Source organism: Perissodus microlepis, chromosome 11, assembly GCF_051167445.1.
Source record: "Perissodus microlepis isolate ML-2025 ecotype Zambia chromosome 11, ASM5116744v1, whole genome shotgun sequence".
Lineage (NCBI taxonomy): Eukaryota > Metazoa > Chordata > Actinopteri > Cichliformes > Cichlidae > Perissodus > Perissodus microlepis.
Window position 1 is genome coordinate 22,091,795 of NC_140471.1, and position 24,383 is coordinate 22,116,177.

General features: G+C 42.3%; 2 protein-coding genes across 3 annotated transcripts in view; both read left to right on the plus strand.

Moving 5' to 3' along the window:
• rprd2b (regulation of nuclear pre-mRNA domain containing 2b) overlaps window positions 1-2,041 on the plus strand; it is a 16,449-nt gene extending 14,408 nt beyond the window's left edge. Inside the window, exon 10 of the mRNA XM_084943213.1 lies at window positions 6-2,041. Within this exon, the coding sequence (XP_084799339.1) occupies window positions 6-2,041 (2,036 nt within the window). The remainder of the gene's footprint in view (window positions 1-5) is intronic.
• On the plus strand, window positions 2,010-17,319 carry tars2 (threonyl-tRNA synthetase 2, mitochondrial). 2 transcript variants are annotated; one of them, XM_084943217.1, is made up of 18 exons: window positions 2,010-2,118; window positions 8,128-8,309; window positions 8,390-8,504; window positions 8,837-8,958; window positions 9,331-9,439; window positions 9,856-9,920; window positions 10,005-10,083; window positions 10,640-10,786; window positions 10,869-10,967; window positions 11,675-11,844; window positions 11,921-12,083; window positions 12,551-12,688; window positions 13,105-13,182; window positions 15,095-15,195; window positions 16,414-16,515; window positions 16,618-16,690; window positions 16,838-16,952; window positions 17,056-17,319. In XM_084943217.1, the coding sequence occupies exons 1-18, from the start codon at window positions 2,065-2,067 to the stop codon at window positions 17,196-17,198; spliced, it is 2,055 nt and encodes a 684-aa protein (XP_084799343.1). In that variant the 5' UTR covers window positions 2,010-2,064; the 3' UTR covers window positions 17,199-17,319. The 2 variants fall into 2 exon arrangements, with proteins under 2 accessions (XP_084799343.1, XP_084799342.1); XM_084943216.1 differs by lacking the exon at window positions 2,010-2,118 and adding an exon at window positions 2,125-6,851.
• Window positions 17,320-24,383: the final 7,064 nt, after the last annotated feature.

The following is a 24,383-nucleotide window of genomic DNA, read 5'->3' on the forward strand; positions in this document are numbered from 1 at the left end:
GTCAGGTTTGTCCTCTTTCCTGCATAGTGTGACTAACACCACCCCTGGTGCTGCTGCTGGTACACGAACCTCCCCAGAATCAGCACCTTCTAAAGCTCTGCACACCAGCACCCCGACCACCCCAACTACCCCAAAAACGAAAGCTGGTCTGGGGAACAGCCACAAGCGAGAAACACCTGGAAGAATCAGAGACTGGGGGAGAGAGAGACAACTGTCCCCTCCTCCTCCACCGCCTCCCCCCCCTCGCCCCTCAGCTCCTTCTGTCTCTCCCCCCAGCTTAGAATCCAAAATCAACAGTTTCCTGCAGGGTAATCCAGGTTTTAGTCTCGCTCTTGGTGATGTTAGTCCTGATGGGGTGGATGGGACCCCAGTGAGAGACGAGGCAGCCGGCACCCCAACCCAGGATGAGATTATGGACACACCTGCAAGTGTGCCAGAATCTGTGGGCTCATCTGGAGGTCATAACCTCTCACCCACAGCCTACCGCAATGAACCCTGGGATGCAGCTATCACCCCGTCGGGAAGCGGCAATGATGGAGACTTCCTGCCCACCTCCCGATATGGCGCTGGAAGAAAGAGCGGCACAAAATTAAAAGACAATGAAGTGATGCATGTGAGGAAGCTGGTCTCCTCTTCTCCTAGTAATGACATGAAGGGTAAGAAGGATGATCAGCAAAGTCAGCTAAGGATGATGGGAAACAACAGAGCAATGGGAGAGAGGAGGCCCTGTGCCGGCTCTCGTAAGGCAAGCATTGGTTCAGATGAAGGAGGTCAGTGTGGAAAAAAAGAAGACAAGTTAAAAGGTCAAATGTCTCCAAGTGGAGATGGGAAGGAGGGGCAATACCATCGTATTGAGACACTCGTGTCACCCTGCACCGAAGGGGCACCCATTCAAACTCTAGGCTACTCTAATAGACCGCTCACTGGAGAGCGCATAAAGACAGTAGAGAGCATACGCGTGATTGGTCGAGGCTCTCGACGGGGAGGAGGACCTGGAAGTCGACCAGGAGGAGCCATGTGGTATGAAGAGGAAGGATACCTGGAAGCTCAGCCTCCCTCACCACAACTTGTCCCCCCTCCTCTTAACATTGGCCCAGGGGGCACAGAGGACATGACCCCCTCTATGCCTCCTCCTCCCCCACATCTCCTACTCCCCCCACATCTTCACCCTCCTCCGCCCCTTCCTCATCTTCCTCAAACTCAGTATCAGTTGCCTTACCACACAGAGAACATCCAGACTCCTCCTCCATCACACCTCCACCAAGTTCCTCCTCCTACATCTCCCTTCTTCAGCACACCTCCAGCAATCCCTAGACCCCCTCCACCCCCAATACCACAGCGCCATTCCCCTCCACCTACTCACCCTGCTGTACCCACTGCAGTCATGGTAGGAGGGGTGATGGTCCCTGCTGACCGGCCTCTGCCACTTCCTCACTCAGTCAGACCTGAAGCTGCAGAGAGAGGTGGAGTAGGGCCAAGAGGAGGCAAAGTGCCCCCCCCACCCCTCATGTCATCGTTGCTAGGCGAGCCCCCTAAGCTTCCCCGCCCCGGCACAGTAAAAGAGCCCTTTGTTCTCTGCCATGCACCCCCCCTCCACCGTCCAGGTACCCCTGGTGTTCCTCCACCTTTATTGGGTAGAGTGAAGGAGCCTCTGAATCTACCTCTTCCATCCCCGTCTCCCTCTCCCACATCATCTGCAACCTCGCCCTCCACACCTAATTCCCCTGCAGTTGACACTGCTCCTTCGCGCTCACTTACCCAGTCCGCTGCCCTTCCTCTCCAGAAACCTTCTGCTAGTCCTCCAGGGCAGCCCCGCAACCAAAACCCTAACCCTGTTCCCCTCCTCACCTTGCCTACTCCTCGGCCTCCAATCCTCTCCGTTCCCATCTCACAGAGATCCCTGCTGCGAGGCCGAAACCCTCAGCAGCATAATCAAGATCTACCCATAGGGGGGTTTCGTGGGGGCAAGCGTCCCGGGCCTCCGTTCACAGGTGGTCCCTTGCATGCACAGAAGAGGCCTTTCCTACCCCCACGCTACTGAAGTGGTCATCTGCGACAAGCTGAATGAGAAGTGCAAGCCACACATCTAGCAGTGCAGTGTGTGTGTTAGCCCTGCTGGTATGAGCCCAGATATCTTTACTCTGTTAATTAGCTTGAATTAAAACTACCTTAGGTTGTGTGTAAATAGCTGATTTAAATTGTCTTGCTTCAGCCAGGTAGCCAGTCATCTAACACTGCACAGTAAAGCTAAGAGGTTATCAGTTTCATAGTGCAGATTGTTATGTAACAACCAATAATCTTTTTTCTTTTTTCCCCACAACAATTCTCCGTGCACAAGTTTCATTCGCTCTGTTGCAGGAATTGCATACCTGTAAGAAGAAAAAAGCAAAATAGTTCAAGAAAAATGAAACTACATTTCAGCCCTTTCAGACATGCTGGTGGCTTCGTTCGTCTGTTACGGTGACGGCATTCTGTCATTCAGACATGGGTCGCTTTTTTTTTAATGTTGATGTTCCTCATGGCTTAGGGACATAACCATGAGCTACATGGGAATTGCCATACTGGATTATTATGTGCATCCATTGAAGTCTTATCCACAGACTTATGAAGATTACTTATCTTAGCCATTGTTCCCTAAAATAGGGGTCTTTATATTTATGTCCATGTCTGTGCTGTAGCAAGTGATGGCTATTCCTGCCCCTCCCTCATAGGCTGGAAACTAAGTTAATCCAGTTAAAATACGATGTCTATGTTATATAGCGCAATTGTGAATATTACCACTGTACTGGATCCCACTTAGTAAAATTATAGAAAAGTGACTAGAATGCTTATTCAGACATGAAGCGAACAAGTTACAAATAATTGAAAATGAGAGCGTGTCTGAAAGGGGCTTCAGAGTTTTCCTGTGTGATATTTTTTTTTATTATTATTATTTTTTTAATCTGAGAAGAGAGATGCTGGATAAAAGAAAGATGGGTCTCATGATACTGAGGAAAAACAGGGCAGTAGTTTGGCTTTTTGGGAAATGCGTTTGTTGGCTTTTTTGTTTTGTAATGAAGCTCAATATCACTCATCTCCAGCATGCTGTAGATGACGCTTAACATAAAAACTGTAAACAGTTGGAAAGCTAGATCAGGAAAAAACATCTAATTTCTTTCACCCATACAAAACGGACCTTTTACAGGGGATAATGAGCATGCAGTGACTTCTGAGATAAATTTCACAGCAACAGCACAACTCTAAGAAGTCACAATTTTTTCAAGAAGTCCAAGCTGTTTTGCCCGTACTTCCAGTCTTTGTACTCTGCTAAGCTCATCTGTGTCTGCATCATATTTAACAGATGAATAAGAATTACTGCATTTCCCAAAAATGTCAAAGTAAAAAAACAAAAATGTCGGCTTGAATTCATGACAGTAATCTCTTCTTCAATGAGAGTGTGTGTGTGTGTGTGTGTGTGTGTGTGTGTGTGTGAGAGAGAGATTTGAAGTGATTTGTGTTTCAGGTGAGATTAAGACTTATTTCCAAACTACCCGCTGTAAATAATATTCTTCTGCTCAACCTTTTTCCACCCTTCTGTCACTCTCACTGTATATTTCTAAGCTTGTAAATATAAAGACTGAGTTGACATAGCCCCCCCCCCTCTCTCTCTTTTTTTTTTTTTAAAGCTATTATCTCTGTACATGAGGACAGTGATCGTTGTTCACGCACCCCGTCTTTACTGTGATCGAGGCCTTGGATAAGCTTTAGCCCAGAAGATTTTCTCTCCAGTACCTATCATGTGTTTATGTCCTCCTTTTGCGAAACCACCGCACAGAAGAGGAGGCTGAAGATAATTATGCATTTTTATTTCCTATATATAAATGTCTACTGTGCGCGCTTCACATTAGACTGAGTCATGAAGATACTCAGTAGTGGATGATGGGATGGGAGGGAGTATTAGACTTTGAACCACACCCTTGCTAGGCTTCAATATGTACTCTTGAATAAAATCCAGAGTTTCAATTCAACTGGGAGGGGGAGGTATTTTTATTTGGTCACGATCCATCACTTGAATTGCGCTGTTTGACTTTACCTTTCAGATTGTTCTCATGCATTTGCACAGCTACCATTACATTAACATTTAAAGCCTTTGTTTTTCAGCTGTGCTTTCTTGCTAGGTAGACTTGGTGCTTTTCCATTTGTAGGAACCCACAGATGGTGTTTAAGCTAATTAGGATTGCATGTAAAATGGTTCATTTGAATACTTCCAATTGTTTTGGCCCTTTTCTCTATATTGCTAATTTCATGCTTTTGCTTTCAAGCGTCTGTGCTTACCTTGTGCTCACATGGGCCTCACCCTAAAACACTTGTGAACCTCTCACCACTTTTAAGAGGTAAAATAACAACGAAGAAAAAGATTAGCACGATGGCCTTAATGCTCCCTCTTGTCCAGGAATTGTTTCCATAATGCTGACCTCTCTCATACATTGGTAGTAGTTTACCTCTACAAGTCAGAGGTGCAGTGGTCTCACATCTCTAGTGTTTGATTCAAGTGTGTGTTGAAGCTGTGGTGAAATTACAGTTTTATCAATATGCTGAAAACCTTCCTGCATAAAGCCTCTGAATACATTGTTTAAAAAATATACCCAAATGTAACCACAAAGCATATTTGTCATTACAGCGTTGGCACACTGGTGTTTTCCTGAATGTTTATACGCCTGTTACCACCCTCTGTAAATTGTTATCTTCACAGTCACATGTAGGAGCAGCTAATAATCAGTTTGCAGTGTTCACATTGCACACAGAATAATTGTAAAACATCTTCAAGTTCACCTTCTCGTCCCTTCCTCGTGACCTTAAGATAACTTGGTTTGACCAATTGAAAATGACTGACAAAACTACCAGCCTGTTTGTGTGTGTATATATAAGTTGAACTGCTTTCACTGCTGTTCTCATCAATGATGCTATATCACCGCCCTTTAAGTGTCCAATCTTTTCTGGTGTGATGAACATGCACACATTCTGCAGCTTTTATTTTTGTCACAGTGAATATATGCATACTTAAGGGGGGAACTATATCTTATAATATTATTTTTAAGGATCAAAACTATTAGAGGGGTAACATTTTCAGTGCTTTAATGAATTGACTTAAACCAGCCTTCACATATTGGCAAACCTTTTTTTTTTTTTTTTTTTCTTTTGCTTTACAGACTGTAATCAGTCTGCTCTATTTGCCATTTTCTGTATTTGTTGTTGTTTTGGTTCATTCTGTTAAAAAAAACAAAACTTGCACACTACACCACACACTGTTGCTGGAAAGCCACACTTTACACTCAAGTTCATTTAAAAACCCTGTACCTATTTCTGGACCATATTTGCAGAGCTCACTTGAGACATTGTGACTGAGTGATGACTCACCTCTAGTCTGGTCTTACTGTGGGCATATTAATTACAATCAGTGGCTGCACAGTGTTCAGCAAATAATTATTTTTTACATTTATTTAATTTAACATGATGCAGGATAATTTATTCTTGTTGTGGATATTTTCTGCTACACATTAGGGCCCCTGTTCCTGTTAATCTGCTGCTAACACGTTTAAAATGTCATACAGCTGAAATGTAAGGTCTTCAGTGCTAATTAAGACATCTGAACCATTAGGGAAAATACTAGATCGACTTTTTGCCCTTATAGAGGCCAACAGACTTGTTGCGTGTGGAGCATTTTAATTGCAAAAGGCTTTTACCTAATTTTAACATGGACATGATGTTAAACTAAACACAGTTTTAAAGCCTTACCTATAATATGGTTTAATCTGCTAATCAAGGTGATGTCACCAAGTAATGGCTGAGGTAATTTAAAGCTGAATGCACTGTATTTACACTGTAAAGTCCAGTAGATTTCTCTCATAGAGCTGTAGCTCCCCCAAGCGGCAGAGCAGAAGTACTTCGGCTGCTGCAGTCTTTAAGTCGTCCTTGATGAAGCCGCTCCATCTCTCCGTTGGGTTGTTTTACCCACAATTTCTAAATCCAAAATATAATGACGCTCCTTTTCAGAATCAGCTGGTTTGTTTATTAATATTCTCAGCTTTTTAAGTCTGTTCACAAAATTAAACGGCCAGTGAATAGTTTTATAATTAAAATTATTTAGAGCTTTTGACAGCGAGTCTGTAGAGGTTTAAAATATGTCCCTTATTTTAATAAGAGCTGCAGTGAATGTGGTTTTCGGTGAAAGTCAAACTGTATTCATCTTTCCTCCCTCCGTGTTTTAAAATAAACTTGTACTTTGGGCACTAAACTGATGCACACTTGCAGCAGGCTCGGGAAGCTAAGAGCACCGATTCTGCTGCTCAGCTTGTGGGCCCGTCGTGATGCAGCAGGTCGGTGCTTCTCTGAAATTACTTTGTTTTGCACGCAAGCTGTCAAACACCGTTTTGCAGTGTTCTCCACAAACGAGAACTGTCGACGCATGCGCTGTTTCGTGTAAATTTCAGCATATGTGACTCCAGTCTGAAGCGCCTGACCGGACAGTGCGTAATTTTATTTTTGAAGGCTAGAGATGTTTTCCCCCATCGCGCTCTTTCTAGTTCCCCTGCGTTTAATTGCGCGCCCTGGCGTAGACGTCAGGAGCGCGCACGCTGAGACGGAGCTCCGTCATAACTTTTCAGTCTTTACGTCAACGCTGCTGCCAGTAACCCGTGCTTTCCGGTGTTATGGCCGCTTGCAGTGAAGGGGACAGTAATGTGTGGTAATGGTGAATGAAGCGGTTGTTTTAGGCAGGGGTGTTTGGTATGGCGGTGACGCAGCTGCTTCGGCTTGTTACCTGTCGTTCGACAGCTCGTGCGACCCTTTGCGCGCAGAGGAAGTACAGCAAGGTGCGGTAAAGCAGTGCACTGAGTGAGGCTAACGTTAGCAAGCAGCACTGTGTTTTCAGTGAGTGTTGTGAGCTGCTGTTGATGCTCCTGTCTGTTAAATGTGCTAATGGGCACATTTGTCGTGTGGTAGCTAAGATTAATGTGCTTTTAATTCGGTTTTATCGTAATTTTGTTTCATGTTTTGGCTTTTTTGGATAGCTATACCCGGTTTGTTAATGTATGGGAAATGGTGATGAATGCAAAGTTTTAACTTTGTTTTTAATTAAACTTAAAAATATTTATTTCATATTGAATTATCAGCTATTGTCGAGATTGGATTTTTCTCTTTAGTTTTTGCTGATATAAATATTTGTTAACATTATTATTATTAGTTATTATTATTAATCATGTTTTTCTGACACAAGATTTAGACAAACCAGTATTACAATACGAACAAGACTCATTTACAATAAACTTAAAAAAAAAAGTGTCCTGATGCTTTTTGTGTTGACAAATCAGCTCAGTACTAAAACAAAGAACTTTGTGGACTTCCTGAGGACTTTATGGAAATTTTGTAAGAAAAGTTAGTTTTTGTTTTTTCTAAAAGTCTATAGAGTTTTTTTGTTTACGGTCAGTTAACTACATTTGTTTTTGTTATAACCAACTAAAATAAGTACTGATATAATAATACATGGGTAAAAACTTTTGGATTTTCTTTAAGGCTATTCCTAAAATGTTAATTCTATTTAATTTTACCTTGGGGCCATGGTGATTAAAGGTATTATGGTTTATTAATTAATTAATTAATTGAACAAGTTTAAAATCCATTCCAGTTCATTAATTATGTCATGCCAACACCTGCATAGTCTTATAAAGTAGTCCTTTATACCCTTCATAGATGAAGAATTGTCTTAAGGTGTTATTACAGCTGGTTTAGAAAAGCCTTCACTGCGTTAAACTGACAGGTGTTTCAAATATTTAGTCCATCCCATGCATATTAGTGATGAGTCTGTGCAGTGTAAGCTAAATAGTAAGGTAAACATATTGAGGGGCTATGCCTGTGTATGTCTTTGCATTATGTTACTCATTCTGTTGGGGCAGTAAGATAAGTTCAGAATATATTATTGTGTTGCTAAAATCCTAAATGCTTGTCTGTCTCTCTTAGCTTTACTGCATATGCACTTAATTTCTGGAGGTCTTATTTGACTGGTTTTCTGTCATCTTCAGATTTTAGTTCTTTTGTCCTTTTGCTTCTTGTAAATAATTTCAAACCAAATCTTTATTTTTTGCTTTACAGGTGAATGCATCTCCTGCCTTATCTGAACGACTGCAGATCTTTGAGGCTCTCAGGGAAAAACGTGGAAATGGGAAGCGTTTTGAATCGACAGAAATGCCCCTCCGTATCCGGCTGGTTGACGGCCGGATAGTTAAGGGAACAGCTGGTGTCACCACACCGCTCTATGTTGCTCGGAGTGTGAGGTAAGTACCCAGTTTATACTGTTTGGTTTAATATGTTTAACTGTCGTGATATAACTGTGCTTTTGCACGTGTTGTTTCAGATTGAAAGGAGCCCTGGTGAGTAAGGTGAATGGGGAACTCTGGGAGCTTGGACGACCCCTAGAGGCAGACTGTGAACTACAACTTCTGGGGTTTGATACAACTGAGGGAAAGCAGGTAATTACACAGTTCCCCGCTGTTAACTTCCTTTAAGTATGTGCAGTTTCCCCTATTTGACCTGTAAGTGTGATGTTGATGAAAAATTAGTTTTGAAGGTTTTTTTAAAAACATTTTCTCACCTCATTCAGCATCATCATAAGTTAGAAAATAAATAAAGATGTTAACATGCCATGTAACATGACAAACAAAAATTGAAACGACACTTTAACTGGGACCAGCAGTAGTGGGATGAGAGCATCTTTGTGTTTCCTTGCTGTTTTACTCTACCATCCCAACATTACCATGTAGATGTCTTTGGCGCTCACTCATTACGACCCTTGATTTCACAGGCAGCCTGGAGAACAGGGTCGTGCGTCCTCGGTGGAGTCTTGGAGGGCATGTTTGGTGCTGAGGTGTGCAGAGAAGGAACATCAGAGTTCGGGCTTTTCTGTGATTACCTGTTGGACAACAGGTGATTACTTTTGCCAGGTTGTCTATCAGATATGAGCTCTGTCAAAACTTCATCTTTGTGTGCTCACAAACGCAAAAGAGGTGGTGGTAGTTACATGATGGTTGTTATTTCAGTTTTTCAGCTTCTTTTTGTTTTAAAGGAAAAAAAATTCTGACCTTTCAAATAAAGTGTATATTTTTTATTCATGAGTTTAATTAGTTCCTAAATTTTATTTATATGCATGCTGTGTATAGCTGTTCATTATTATGTGCTGCTTTAATGACACCTTTTCCACCTTATGTAACTCGTGCCGGCTGCTTGACCTGTATGGCATGCTCCTGATTCTGACTAAACTGCAGCTGAAGTTTTGCCTGAATGTGACTTCATCTACAGTTTTTTGTCTCTGAGTGATGTGGAGGCGAGGTGTAAGGAGGCGGCAGCACTCAAACTTCCTCTCTCTAGACTGGAGCTGAGTATAGAAGAGGTCCAAGAGCTATTCCAGGTCTGCAACATGCTCTGTTTGTTATAATATAATATTGATGACAGACATTTTCAGTGCTGACACATCTTTCTTTAATTCTTTATGTAGAGGAGGTAAGTCTTAATTATCAAATCACTGTGGCATAGCTGTTCAAGCTCCTTCCTCACACTTTCAATGCACCAGCTTATATTACACCAGGAAGCAGGAAAGTTTTATTATTTTATATTTATTTCCACTTTAAAAAAAACACTGGTGGTGTAGCAGCATTGTGCCATGCTGGCTTGAAGCATATCTGAGTAACCTTTGATAGGATGTGAATAGCAGTTATGTTACTCGCTTTTTAAGTGTGACTCCTGTTTTTAATCCAGCTGTGGTATTTGTCTGTCCTCGTGTCCATGTTGAACTTAAAATCAGTTTTCTGTGTTTTCTTCTTACAGAGCAGTAAGCTGAGGCTGCAGTTTGCTGAAGAGCAGATGGATGGCGCCACTGTCACAGTATACAGGCACGTAGGAAAACTTCTTACCTGCTAGTGATTTAAAACACTCACCAGTAAATTAACTGGTTTCAACCATTCTGTGTGGCTCAGGTGTGGAGACACTATAGCGGTCTGCAACGGCCCCCTCCTCCCACACACAGGCCTCCTCACAGTCTTCAAGATGCTGCAGGTATGTGGTTGTGTTTGTGTATCCATTCAGTCCTTTGCTCGTCTTTCTGTTTTCTCGTCTTTCTGTTTTCTCTTTTTGTGTTTCACAGCCAGTTTATGTATTTTATTGTTTTGTTTTTCTTAACTCAAGAATTTGTTCTATTCCTATGAAAACTGTATTTCATATGGCAGTGCTATCATGATTTTTCACACTCAATCACTATATGACTACAATGAAAGAGGCAGTGCCATCTCATCAGTTAAAATCTGTTTTATTTGGACCTTCGTGGCTCTCTGTCAGATGGGACACATGCTGTGTGAGTGGAATTTTCCTCATCCATATTGATCCAGGGAGAGAGGAAAGTTTCCATACCAAGCTGTCACTGGGCAGACTGGGATTCCACAACAGAAAGGGCCTGGAAATATCAGCAGCAGGATGTTGTGTTTGTCAGAGGCCAGATTTCTGTTCTGGGCTCTTAGAAACACACGGCCATCCGTCCCTCTCATAACTTTCTCTTTTGCCACGTCCATGTTCACCTATTATTTTCTCCCCACTTTTCATCTCTGTACCATTCCAGCTGTCCTCTGTGACCCTGGCCAACCAGACAGAGTCCTCCGGTTTGACACGACTGTTAGGTGTGGCCTTTCCAGGTGAGAAAGAGAAGGAGGAGTGGGAGAGGGAGCAGGAGGAAGCGAGGAGGCGGGACCACAGACGCATCGGGACAGTAAGACAGAAACCGTACATGGGTACAGAAGATGATGCTATCTTAAAAAGTGAAATAAGAACCTTTTCATGTTCTTACACAGGACCAGGAGCTGTTCTTCTTCAATGAAGTCAGTCCAGGAAGTTGTTTCTTTCTGCCTAAAGGAGCCCACATCTACAACACACTCACAGACTTCATTAAGGTGTATTATTTGTTTGAGCTTATATTTGAATCCCCTAGAACTTCACCATCACAACCTTGTTACACCTGTAGAAAGCATTACAGATAAGAAACTGTATGAATATAGCGCAGGGACTATGTGAGTGGAAACAAAGGGTCGTAGATAAACATGTCATCAAACCTCATATTTGGCCTGGGCCTCTCACTGCTTAGTTTTGGCTTTAAAGAATGAACACAGCATTACACAGGAAACATTTTTTCTCTAGTTAGTTTGCCTGTTTGTGGTACATCAAAAGTTGTTTAATCAAAAATCAAGAAATAACTGTATAACGGTTCAAATCCACTATCTGCTTGCAGAAAAAACCTGTTAAGTGAGCTCCGGCCCTTTTCAGCACCGCTTATGCAACTAAAACCAAAGAATCCCCCACATGCTTTAATTTGATTATTCAAAATCCAACTGTGACCTTAGTTTATATAATGATAAAATGCCGCTTATGCAAGAAGTTGTTCATTGAGTGTGTGTATTTATTGAATGTTGTCCATTTAAACGTAATAACACGCATCAACATGTGCTCTGCTGATTGTAATGCTGAGGTCATACGTGTTCATGTCAGTGGTCAGGATGTCAGCCTTTTTAGCCTAAAGTCTCTATGCTGTTTGACCCTGTGACCATTTGACCCTGTCCTCCACTCATTGTCACACAAGTCCTTCCTTCCTGACCTCTCATAGTGCGAATACCGAAGGCGAGGCTTCACTGAGGTCGTGACCCCAACGCTATACAGCACTGCGTTATGGGAGCGCTCTGGCCACTGGGAGCACTACAGCAAGAACATGTTCACTGTGAAATCAGAGGACTCTCAGACCTACGCTCTTAAACCCATGAACTGTCCTGCACACTGGTGAACACACACACACACCTTACCTACCTGTGCTCGGGTGTCTTTGCAGAGACTAACTCTCCTTTGTTGTGTTCAGCCTGATGTTTGAGCAGCGCGTTCGCTCGTGGAGAGAGCTCCCTCTGCGATGGGCCGACTTCGGGGCGCTGCATCGTAACGAGCTCTCCGGCGCTCTGGGAGGTCTCACTCGCGTTCGCAGGTTCTGCCAGGATGACGCGCACATATTTTGCACACCTGAACAGGTACGCAAACAGGCAGATGATCTCTCGTTTGTAAACCAAGGCATGTTTAAGTGGGACAGACGCTGTAAACGAGACCCACGTGGAACCGCATTTCAGTGATTAGATGGGCTGTGTAAATGACTCCTGAGACATTCCAGGAAGCTTTAGCCTGGATGAATGAAGGTCTTTGTCCTTTTCAGACTTTGCACCTCCGTATGTAAGCCTTTGTGGCTCTGCAGTAAATCTGATCCCCTACATGGAGTCCTGCAGCCTTCCCATGATACTGTTCCTTCAGCCTTTCTGTTTGCACCTTGTTAATTCAGAGACGGTGGTCACATGATGATCACCACTATGTCAGCCTGAGAAATTCGATCTTGGTTTGATTTTTACGCTCTCAGTTCTTGTTGGTCTCTCAGCTGTGTACACTTTTCTGTTATTATTATGTCCTCATGTTGACCTCTTCCTGACTTTTCTTTCTTTTTTCCCAGCTGGAAGAAGAGATTGTGACTTGTTTGGACTTTGTGAGGAGCGTCTATCAAGTGTTTGGGTTTTCCTTTCACTGCCTGCTGTCTACGCGACCCACGCCGTGCCTGGGGGAGCCTGAACAGTGGGACACCGCTGAGCAGGTAAACAGACACGTTGACACACTCTCCATCATATTGTGTGCTAAAAGCAGTCCTACACAGACACAGCTGTTCAACGTGTGTGTATATATGTGTACTCTTGAGTGGCAGCCAGGGGGGAGGCATTTCCACTTAACCTATCAGTTATGTAAGTGGTACTTTCCAGTCGAGAGCTTCTTTGCGCCAGGCTGTTGGGTAGATGTATATCTCCAAATCCCCCGAGCACCTTTTAAATGGGCACAGCAGCAATCTAAGCTGATTCAATTGAGTGTAATTTAACATAACAGTTCTGAGCCTGCACAGTTCAAACAGACATGGTGATCATAATGTGCTTTAATGTACTTATATTCTGTCATGCAACTACTTGCTTACTGTGGTCTTTGGTGTGTGTGTGTGTGTGTGTGTGTGTGTGTGAGAAGCAGTTAGAGAGGAGTCTGCAGCAGTTTGGTGAACGCTGGGAATTAAACCCAGGAGACGGAGCGTTCTACGGACCAAAGGTCAGTGAGAAGGAAGACTTGCACTTAATGGACTCAGGAGTAAATGTTGTTTATCACTGTTTGTTTACACCAAAGCATCGTGACATCAGTTTAGTCACTCTGTTCCTCCTTAATGTAAAAAACTTTAAGGGAATGTGTGTGTTTTTTTTTTTTTGTTTTGTTTTGTTTTTTTGGGGGGGGGGGGGGGGGTCTTTTTGTTTGTTTGGGGTTTTTTATGTTGAAGCACTATTAAAGATAGTATTATTTGATTTACCAGGAGAGCTGATTAGCTTAGCATATTGACTCAGAAATGGTGGAAGCAGCTACTTTTGGGACAGCTACCAGCACCTCTAAAGCAAGCCAAGAAATGGTTTTAGGGTGGTCTCCATGTGGGAAAATTCTTTATCAGGTATAGCAACTTCCAAGTCTTAACTGCCTGACTTGTATCATCAAACTGGGAAAAAAAAAAAACATGACTCTAATGCAGTCCAACTAAAAACTAAGTCTAACAGCTGGGTTGTTGCTAATCAAATGCACTTGACTAACTGATCATCAGAAAGTGTTGCCACTTCTTTTAAAGCAGAAGTCCTGACAGTTGGCTGGTCTGGCCACAATAGGAGTGAACGTCCCAGGAAATTCACCCCAGGGTCAGTCAATGCAACGTTCAGAAAAACCCAAGGTCTACATCTCAGACTCTACGGTCCTCAGTTAGCATGTTAAATGTTAAAAGTTGTGACAGTACAGTTATAAAAAGACTGAACAAGTATGACTTGTTTAGAAAGCCTCTTCTATCTAAAAAGAACAAAACAACAATGCTTAAGTTTGCAAAGTTCTGAATAAACCAGAGACCTCTGTAACAATGTCCTTTAGACAGAAGAATCCAAAGTGGAGATGTTTGGTCATAATGCTCGGCAGCACATTTGCAAAATACCGAACGCAGCATATCAGCACAAACGCCTCATAGCAGCTGTCGAGCTCGGTGGTGGAGGGGTGATGATTTGGGCTTGTTCTGGGGCCCCAGGGCCTGGGCCCCTTATTGAGATGACCAGATGCAACGGGACAACAACTTAATGCACAGCAGCAAATCTACAATACCCCAGTTAAAGTCCAGACCTCAACCTGATTGAAACTCAGTGTAGAGGAGAGTGGGCTAGGACTCTACAGTTGTTGCTCTACCAGCTACTGAATACTGGTCTGCACTCAGTTTTTTCCACAGTAGTCCAGTGAAACCTTTGTTTCTCACAAGCCTGTAACAATGTGTTCATCAGCTTAGAGGTGCTGGCAGGTAGATTGTTTTTCCATTTGATACAGAGCCAAGCTTACATTTTCTCTTCATTATCGCTGAAATCTTGGGAGAACAACAAACAAGTGCATTTCTCAAGTTTTGACAATAATAAAATTAGATTTAATGATTTCAATTCCTCTAAAGGGGATTTATTTATGTTGCAACGCAGATTAAGACATCTTTGTTCTGCTTCGGCTCTGCACAGAGAAACTACAGACACAAATTATTGTAGTTCACAGAATATTTAGAGGTTTTGTGTGCGTGTGTTTTTGTTTGTTTGTTTTTGTTTATTTTTAAATAAAATTGAAACGACAGTGCGGCAATGTGGCTTTTTTGGGGGGGGTTGGTTTTTTTTTTTGAGACTTAATTTATCTTTCCAAGAAGAAGTCGGCCTCAGATAAACGTCAGCGTGCTCATGTGGAAGCACTGAGAGGAGGCGATGGGTGAAGTCAGGTTGAGCTTAACCGCTCGTTGAAACAAATGCACGTGTATCCAGGATTTTTAAACCACAATCTAAGCAGCTAATCAGCTTCTCTCAGAAACCCATTTCTAATGATTCAGTGCACAAAAAGGTACTTTGTCTCAGAGCGCTAAACTGGAAGGGAAAAGTGAAGCCCGGTAATAACACACGCCTTCATGTTTCATCAGATTGACATCCTGATCAAAGATGCTATTGGCAGACAGCACCAGTGTGCCACGATCCAGCTGGACTTCCAGCTGCCAATCAGATTTGACCTTCAGTACGTCGGGTGAGTCACTCATAAATTTCAGTAGTTGGCATTCAATCTCTTTAACATTCCTGCATCTGCACTGATTTAAACCACTACTCCTTTACAGTTGGCCACTTCTTTTTGTTGAGAATGCATCCACAAATATATATATTTGTGTGTGTGTATATATGTATGTGTGTGTGTGTGTGTGTGTGTGTGTATATATATATATATATATATATATATATATATCCAGTAATTACTCAGGATAAGATGGCACAAGTCTAACTTTGGGAGCTAATTTGATGATGAAACATTAGCCCTTTATTGGATTTATCAGCTCAAGTGTGTCGAATCTTCTGTTTGCCCTCAACTAGTCTGCCTTACTTCTTTTGGTCCACATCTACTGAAGTGTTTTTGATTATAATCTGATTAGATTATATGTTCAACAATAGATTAGTGTCCCATTGTTATGGAAGCCCGTTTCCGCCACTAAATAAAAACAAAACAGCTAGTGTCCATAACTCGAAATTTCGAGTTATTTTCTTGAAATTTCGAGTTAGCTCTGCCAATCAAAAATATACGTGAATGAGGCGCTTTCTTGTTACCCGGAAGCATATGGCGCAGAGGAACGCGCACTCAAAAACGGATCCCAACAAATTGGCGCTTTCGCGAGTACGTTTGCTGATAGTAACACCATGTGATTCAGCTAATAACACAGGGATTTCATCATTTGTGAAGCCAGGCTGAAAACACTCAGCAATCTGTGCATTCACGACTGGATGTAATACCGGTAGCTTAGCTGTAGCATTTGTAGCTGAGGGCTTCAGCTTCCGGGTAACGAGGAAATGACGTCATTCACGTAGATTACTGATTGGCAGAAATTTCGAGTTACTTTTCTCAAAATTTTGAGTTAATATGTTGAAATTTCGAGAAAGTAACTCAGAATTTCGAGAAAATAACTCAGAATTTCGAGAAAATAACTCGGAATTTCGAGAAAATAACTCGGAATTTTGAGTTATGGATCCTTTTTTTTTTTTTTTTAGTGGCGGAAACGGGCTTCCATACATTGTAGAACAGTTTTTAGGAAAAGTAGGTTAGAAATAAGCAACAGAGATCTGCATATTTACTTCCACTCAGCTACTTCACTTCAGTATAATGTAAAGTTCACAATACTGTCAAGAAGAGTATTTGTGTCTGTAGCTTTGCCACGCTGCACCACCTCCTGATCTCTTTTTTTTGTAACCTTTCTCTCAGACGAGACGGACAGTTGCACAGACCAGTAATGATCCACAGAGCAGTGCTGGGATCGCTGGAGAGGATGATGGCCATACTGGCTGAAAACTTTGGAGGGAAATGGTGAGAAGATGATAATGCACAAAATCTGAATATACCCCGTTAGTGGGATTATTGTCCTGTAGCTGTACGCTAACCTGTCACCCCCCTCTGTGCCTCACCCAGGCCTCTGTGGCTGTCTCCGGCTCAGGTCGCAGTTATTCCTGTGGGGGGCAACAATGAGTCGTACGGCAGGCAGGTCAGTGTCTGATGGAAATTTGCTTCGGGTGCATAAGCAGACAAAGTGAACTTTCATCCTGCCATGATTAATTTGTTCTTTAATATAAGAGTTAGATTACAGATACAGTCTTAAAAGAATGAATCCCTCTCTCTCTCTCCTGTTAAGGTGGTCCAGCAGTTCCATGAAGCTGGCTTTATGGCAGATCTGAATGACGATGAGGGAGCCACCTTAAATAAGAAGATCCGCTCTGCTCAGCTCGCCCAGTATAACTACATATTTGGTAAAGATGAATAACTAAGAGGCTACTTAAAATACTAAAGACTGTGACTGTTTTTCAGTACTGTTGACATATTTGACAGTCTTTTGTGTGTGTTTCTGTGCAGTGGTGGGTGATAAGGAGCGTGAGAGTGGAACAGTGAACGTGAGGAGCAGAGGGGGTAAACAGCTGGGCAGGAGGCCGACAGAGGAGGTGCTGATGTCCCTCACAAAGCTACGGGACACCAGAAGCAACCTCGATGAGTTTTGATAATGTCCTGGAAATAATGACTCACTGATGAAATGTTTGTTTTACATGTTCAGCCTGTTGCACTTTGCCTTTGTCTGAAGAAGCGGCTGGTTAAAGTTGGAATAAAAGTATAAAACACTGATGTTTATGTTCTGCACTCATTGCTGATTTTGTCCTTTAATGGAATTTGCTGATTAAACTGTCCTGCAAAGTCATGCAAAAAAGAGACTGGAGAGAGAGAGAGAGAGAGATTTAAGGCTATTTAAGGATCGCCACACTCTTAGAAATAATGGTGCCAACTATAAGCACAGAGTCCTACCACCTGCTCCCATAGGAGAACCCTTTGTGGTTTCTGCTCCAACCTTTTGTCAGCCTTTTGAGAGGAAACATAACACAAAAGAAATGTGAAAAGTTACACTCAGTCCCGTCTCTGGCAGTGCTATCCAACACTTCTTACTGTTTACACAAAAATGTGTGAGTTATAGTAGGTTATATCCTCATGGACACACAACCGTTTGCAGTATAATCACTAGTAACCAAGAAATTAACACACTTAAAATATGTCACATAAAAAATGAAACCTTTTAATTTTATACTTGTGTTACAGTTTTTGGCTCTTTTTAAGCATTTTTATTACAAACTTACAGTAATGAACTTGATAAGGTACACGTGTGTACCTGCACCACCCCCACTATTGCTTTTCAGAACTGCTTTAATTCCTCATGACAGATTCAAAATGTGAGATTTTGGTCCATGATTGTATCACACATGCTGCAGGTTTGTTGGCTGCACCTCCATGATGTGTATCTCCTGTTCCACTACATCCCAAAGGTGCTGTACTGGATTGCGATCTGGTGACTGTGGAGTCCATTTGCATACATTGAACTCAATGTCATGTTCAAGACACCAGTTTGAGATATGAGCTTTATGAAATGATGTGTCATATTTTCTTACTATCAGCTCAAATGGGTCTGGCCATTCTCTGACATCAAAAAAGCATTTTGCCTCAAACTGCTGCTCACTGGATATTTTCTCTAACAAAGTGGATAATGAATGAATTTCACTAGAGCTACATTTCCATCTTTTCTCTGAGTTTTACTCTATATCACATTCATTAATAATACAATGATAATAATAATACATGCTATAATTAACAATTTGCATTCGATGACTCACACATCTATTTAAAAGTCTTGGAACAATGATGGATAACAAGGTCACAGCACACTTCCTGCTATAAGTGACTCATAAGCCATCTGCAAACAACAGAGAAAAACTGAAAGTCCAGCAAAAGCAGTAGGAATGAGAGTGCCTAATAATGGGAACAGTGGAAAAGAACCAACCTGTTAAGAGCCTCCACTGGCACACAGTCCTGGAAAAGTGGGGAAACCCCATAAAGAAACATAAATGATACACCTTTCCACAATAAAAGCCCTCGCCTAGTTTAATGTAATGAGAGCAGGGTTGAGTCTAGAAAAGCTAAATGAGTTTTAAAATTAACTGGTATACTGATAAAGGCCATAAGCTAAAATTCAGTGTCCCATCCATGAGTTTAGAAGTACAGATGAAACCCCAGACTCTTCAAATCTCACTTTTTCTTCAACAGGATGCTTAAAATGTTCTTTATATAGTTTCTTATGGAGATTATCCAGGTTTAGACTTTAAGGGTCAGTCACTTGGGTGGAGCTACCTGTTGTAAAGGCTAGGGTAGCGGTCCCTTGGGGAAGGAGGAACTGAACTGAAGAGATTATACTGCTGTGGCATTACTCAGCTACCAATGCAATTTGTTCCCTATAAGCCATCAAACGTGCAAACCTCCTGCTTATATAAGTGTGCGCGGTGCTATCTGAGCAGAAAGCCGGGCATACCTTTAAAAGACTGGAAGAAAGGGAGGACACAGAGGGAGATTTGACTAAAATAGGAGAGAGAGCAGCCGTGTCAGGGCTGTGTGTTTTCATGTGTGTTTAGTGGAAACAGCCAAGTCAAGGTAAAGGTCAAAGGAATTGGAGGTTTTTTCCTTTTTAATTGAGAGAGGGCAGCAGGATGGAAAAGACATCAGTCACAACAATGACACAGAGGGAGAGTGGGAGGTGTGAGCCCCGAGAGAATAATCTGAGTTGACTGGACAAAAACAACCGCTTCAACAAAGCACTCTGTGAGACAGGTAGAGTGACCGTGTTCAGGTCCTCCCGACATCGCTTAGTGGGCCGCAGAGAGGGAAGCTGGGGCAAATTTGAAAAAAGCTCTCTGCTGGAGCTGGTTTGAAAGTACGTTTAATTGAAGCACAGATCTGACTAGAAGCGAGAGTGCAAACATAGGCAGGTAATTTGAGCATCAAATAGTAAATTAGCTGGTACTTATGTAGAGCTTATTAGAGCACACAAGACACTTTTTACCACAAGTCTCACTCATGCAGGGACATTCACACACAGATGGATGCACCGGTGACACCTTAGGGTTCAGTATGACAGGCTGGAGAAGCTGGGATTCAATTTACCGACCTCCTGAATGATAGACCACCCGCTCTACCACCTAAGCTGCTGTGACCCCAACAGAGAATGATTCTAATGGGAACGTTTATCCCATTAGACTGCATAGAAAAACCATTAAACACATTTTTTGCCAGTTAGTTATTTTTGCTTCTTTTTTTTATTGCTGAGATATAAATCTGAGATCTGTGGCCTTTCTAATACAACGGAGGTGAAGGAAATATCCTTTGTTGTGCTAACAGCCTTGAAAAATGACAGCCGCACTGACAGCTCTACGGAGCTGCACCTACTTCTTGTCACACATCTCTGCCGGTTGTTATTTTAAAAAGTAAACATGTCTCATAAGAAACCTGTGGCTGAAAGAGAGCTGTGCTGAGCTGTGGCTGCATCCCCGCTGAGACCCAAAAATGATTATCAGACAGAGCAGCAGCTGAAATAACAGCTAATGGCTTAAAGAGAAATACAAAGACATAAGACAATAATAAGAAAGCTTAACTTCCATTTGCAGTGAGTCAGAATAGGTGACTGGCAAACCTTTGGCTGGTACTGTATGCTTGTGAGAAGTTGGGAATGTTGAATTATAAAAAAGTAAATGTCAATGGTGTCTATTTATTACGTTACATATAGCCAAATTTAAAGTCTTTCATTGTCCCACAAACTTTTTGCCCAACTAGTAAGTGGAGAAACGGAGTCATGTGAAAGGGAAAGTTTTCACAGGACTGTGCACCCCAACAACTCTTGGAACCAGTTTTAGGAGCAATAAACTTTGACTGGGTCATTGCAGTACTTTTCATTTTTAAGGCATTCTGTTGTGCTTGGGGCCACTGTCCTGCTGCGTGACCCAGTTTTTAGCTTTAGCTGTTGGACAGATGGTTTTACGTATGGCTCTAGAATAATTTGGTATATGGAGGAGTTCATGGTCGACCATACCTGCAAAACAAGCCCAAAATCATCACCCCTCCACCACCGTGCTTGACAGCTGGTATGATGTTTTTTTGCTGATATGTTTTCTTCAGATGTAGCTTTGTAACTCTAAGTCGTGCTGAGACGAGACCTTTTCCTGGAAACCTTTGCAAACAAGCCATGTTTGTTCAGTCTTTATCTAATTGTACAGTCGTGAACGCTAACGTTAAACATGCTAACTGACAGTCTGACACGTAGGTTTTTGGGTTTCTTGCACTGGCTCCATAGTTTGAACATTTGCCTAGCAAGCAAAAGGTCACCATTGATGAGTATCCAGTGTAAAATTCAGAGTTATCCATTGTGGTGACCCTTTGTGGGAAGGGAGCAGCCAAAAGTAGCTTCTGACCATTGCATGGTCTGACCTTGAGAGGAATTTGTTGGGACATCTGCTCCTGGATTGTTTTATTGTGTTTCCACAAACCTGAATGCTTCAACCTGCCAAAATATCAGCTTTTATAGAGCTGCTCACGCGTGCTGATGATCAGTTGATTAGCAGCACTTGGCTGCTACTTACCCTCTGCACTAAGGGTGCACTTTACTCTTGCAGTTTCCCTGGGCTGCATAGAGTCCTGTGAAAACTTTTTTTTTGCATGACTGCATTTTACATTGATGCTAAAAAATAATTTACTGCTGGTGCCTGTAGGAAGGTCAGAGAACAAAGTCACTTAGATTCATCCCCTGGGTGAATTGACTGGCAATCTTATTAGCAATGCTGCAAGTGTAGCTAATGGTTAAACAGAAGCAATGTGTCCCTGGTCCTCTGAATAATCGATATAACACATGTGATAAATGTTAGGGGGTTTGTTTTGTTCTTTTTTTGTTTAAGAATAGAAAACCAACAAACTCAGTATTATACATAGTTTAAAAAAAAATATTGAGTCATAAAAGAGATAAAAAAGGAGTCTGTACTTTGTCCTTGTGTTTAAACAACTTATCAGCCTCTTAGATGATTATGGTAGCTGCTTGTAGCGGAGAACCAGACGGCCTTACAATACAGCAGATACCATTTTTACCTAAATCGGATCTAAATGGACTCATAAACTCAATCTGTACTTTTACAGGATTTATCAAACATGTTTGTCTCCTGAATCTCAGTTATTATATCACAGACATGATATACAGCTGAAACAATGTCTGAAAACATGGAATGAATAGTTGATTAATGATAACAGTTAACATTAGAGGACGTTTGGGTTTTATACGTTTGCGTCTGGTTTGTTTTTAAAGCAGACAGCTACACAGAGACACTACACTGTGTTAGTCATTTATTAGAAAATCAGCTTTATTGGATTATTGATTCACAGGTTTTGAACCGAAGTTGTAAAAGTCCCTTTGCCTTTTATAACAGAAAACTGAACATCTTTGTACTTGTCAGACTGATGAGACCTCTGAATAGTCCGAATGTGACTCAAACAGTTGCGATCCTAGATGTCCTGCAGTATTCATCACGTTGATTATAGGTCTATTGCAAGGCTGGGCTCTCTTTGCTGGAAGCTTTGTCCAAAATGGGGCGATAAATGCGACCCAGACGGCACAGCCACCGGCCAACATTGCACAGTAGTTGCGTAGTGATGACACAGGCCATTAACTCCAGTAAACACCGCTCTAATCTTTACCAGATAACTATATCAGCCTCCTGTTGCACTCCTCACATCCCCACTGTGCCCATCCTCCATCATTACTATCTCTGCTCTCACACACACACAAAGCAATCCTTCATTCAACTGGTGGAGTCGAACAGAGTTCACAGGAAATTATTTTTAGCTAGAGAGACTTACCACAAGTAAGGCTGCTGCGGAAAAGCTTTTTGCTTTGGAAGGACAGTGAAGAGAATTCATTCATAATGACATGAACGGATATCTTCAGCATTTTAATGTTGGAATAAGCCCGATGGGAAAGTCATAAAGAACTGTCCATCTGTTCCAGAGTCTAAAGACACGCATGTTAGGCTCATGGGTGACTCTGATTTGGCCGTATCTGTGGATGCGAGCTGGATAAAGATCCTAAAATTCCCAGAAGAAAGTGCTGTAATGTAAAGACCTTTATGTTCTCACTCAGACTAGAAAAGCACTGTTTAAATGCCAGTCCATATCTAATTCATCTACTCAAAGTTGTTTCATTTTTCTCCATCTTCTTAAAATAAGTAACAGGGTTTGGATGTAAGGTCACATAACGTGGACTTCCTTCTCACCGATTTAAAGTCTGATCAAGATTTAGTGACGTTTGAATCGGTCTCTAACGACATTAAAAAATATGCTTCACATAGTTTCCCAGAACCCAAGGTGACATCTTTGGACAAAAATCTCAAAGAGATTCACTTGAAATCATTTTTGACAAGGACAATCCTCACATCTGAGAAATGACGACGGTCATAATTTGGTCACTAAGGTAGTTAATCTGCAGGAGCTCTAATGCTGGATCAATATGATCCAAAAGCAGATTTAGTTTTTGCGTTAAGCTTTTATTAAATAATACTTAAAGATGTTTGTTTTGGGTTTTTTTTTGGTTTTTTGTTTGAAGCCATTGCTTACTGTAAACATCCGGGCTGGGGGGAGGTAATAATGGAAAATCACTTTGTGGTTGTGAAATGTCAGATTTGGAGATCGCCGTTGTCCTGGAAGTCCCGTTTCCCTGGTGGGAGGCAGGCAGGCTGAGAGGCAGTGACCCAGGCATGGAGGCAGAGTCTAACAGGACGGCTAGAGGAAGATAAACAAGCTGCTCTGTATTGTTCTCCTGGTATCACTGAAAAGCTGTCAGCCTGAGTGATTGAAGGGCTCAACTTCCCAAAATAGGCCCTGCAAGGCCGCGCTGCCTTTCCCTTCCACCCTGTTATAAATAACCTGTGTGTGTGTGTGTGTGTGTGTGTGTGTGTGTGTGTGTGTGTGTGTGTGTGTGTGTGTGTGTGTGTGTGTGTGTGTGTGTGTGTGTGTGTGTGTGTATGTGCGAGCAGCCTGTGTTCATGCATTTCATGTTAGTGTGTGTTTTAGACAGTGGTAAGAAAGAAAGAGTGTGTGCAAGAAAAGGGAGACAAATATGAGAACTGCCAGAGCATTCTTAGAAAGTGAAGCCACTGAAAACAATGACAGGAGGTCTGTGAGGCTCACAGCCAAACGGTGACAGGAGCCCAGCGGTCGAGACCCTCGACCAACCACTTCTCCTAACACACATTCCCAGTTTAGAGTCTTTAACCTGCAGTAAACTCCCACTCCCTCCAATTTCCACACTTCAGTACTGCACGTCGTCTGTGCACGTGCATGCTCCCATGCCTTTGAGTCATGTTAATGTTTGGATAGGGGCTTGTAAATTACCACCTGAGGGAATATCCCTAGATCATTAGTACTATACTCTGTTCAACAGGTGTGCCAATTGGGGTAAAAGTTTCAAGCAAACATATGACGGCACTGCAGCATCGGTGCAAGCAAATCATGCACTCGGGTGGGGAGGGGATTCGTTTTCTTGTGTGCGCTGCTGAGTAACAATCAAATAAAAAAGAAAAGTTACTTCTTAATAGGACAGCGGAATAAAACTGTCAGAAAGCTTTCTGCTTCTGACTGGATACCCCCAAAACCTCAGCCCACCCAGGCTGCTCTCTCTTCTCTCCATCTCCATTTCCAGTAATTCTTCCGGGTCCAGTAACTCTGTTCAGCTAAGAGCCATCTCTTAGTTTACACTCAAAGAGTTTTTGGGTATCCTTATTTGAGCTGGCTGCTCTCTCCACCCGTCAGCCGGGCTCCACTCTAATCCGCCAGTGTGC

Bases quoted from the DNA above. Each gene is read 5' to 3' on its own strand.
- tars2 (XM_084943216.1), top strand. From the start codon at position 6,768: ATGGCGGTGACGCAGCTGCTTCGGCTTGTTACCTGTCGTTCGACAGCT. The intron at 6,852-8,127 runs GTGCGGTAAAGC...TTTGCTTTACAG, and splicing joins CGCAGAGGAAGTACAGCAAG to GTGAATGCATCTCCTGCCTT. The intron at 10,084-10,639 runs GTATGTGGTTGT...GTACCATTCCAG, and splicing joins CAGTCTTCAAGATGCTGCAG to CTGTCCTCTGTGACCCTGGC.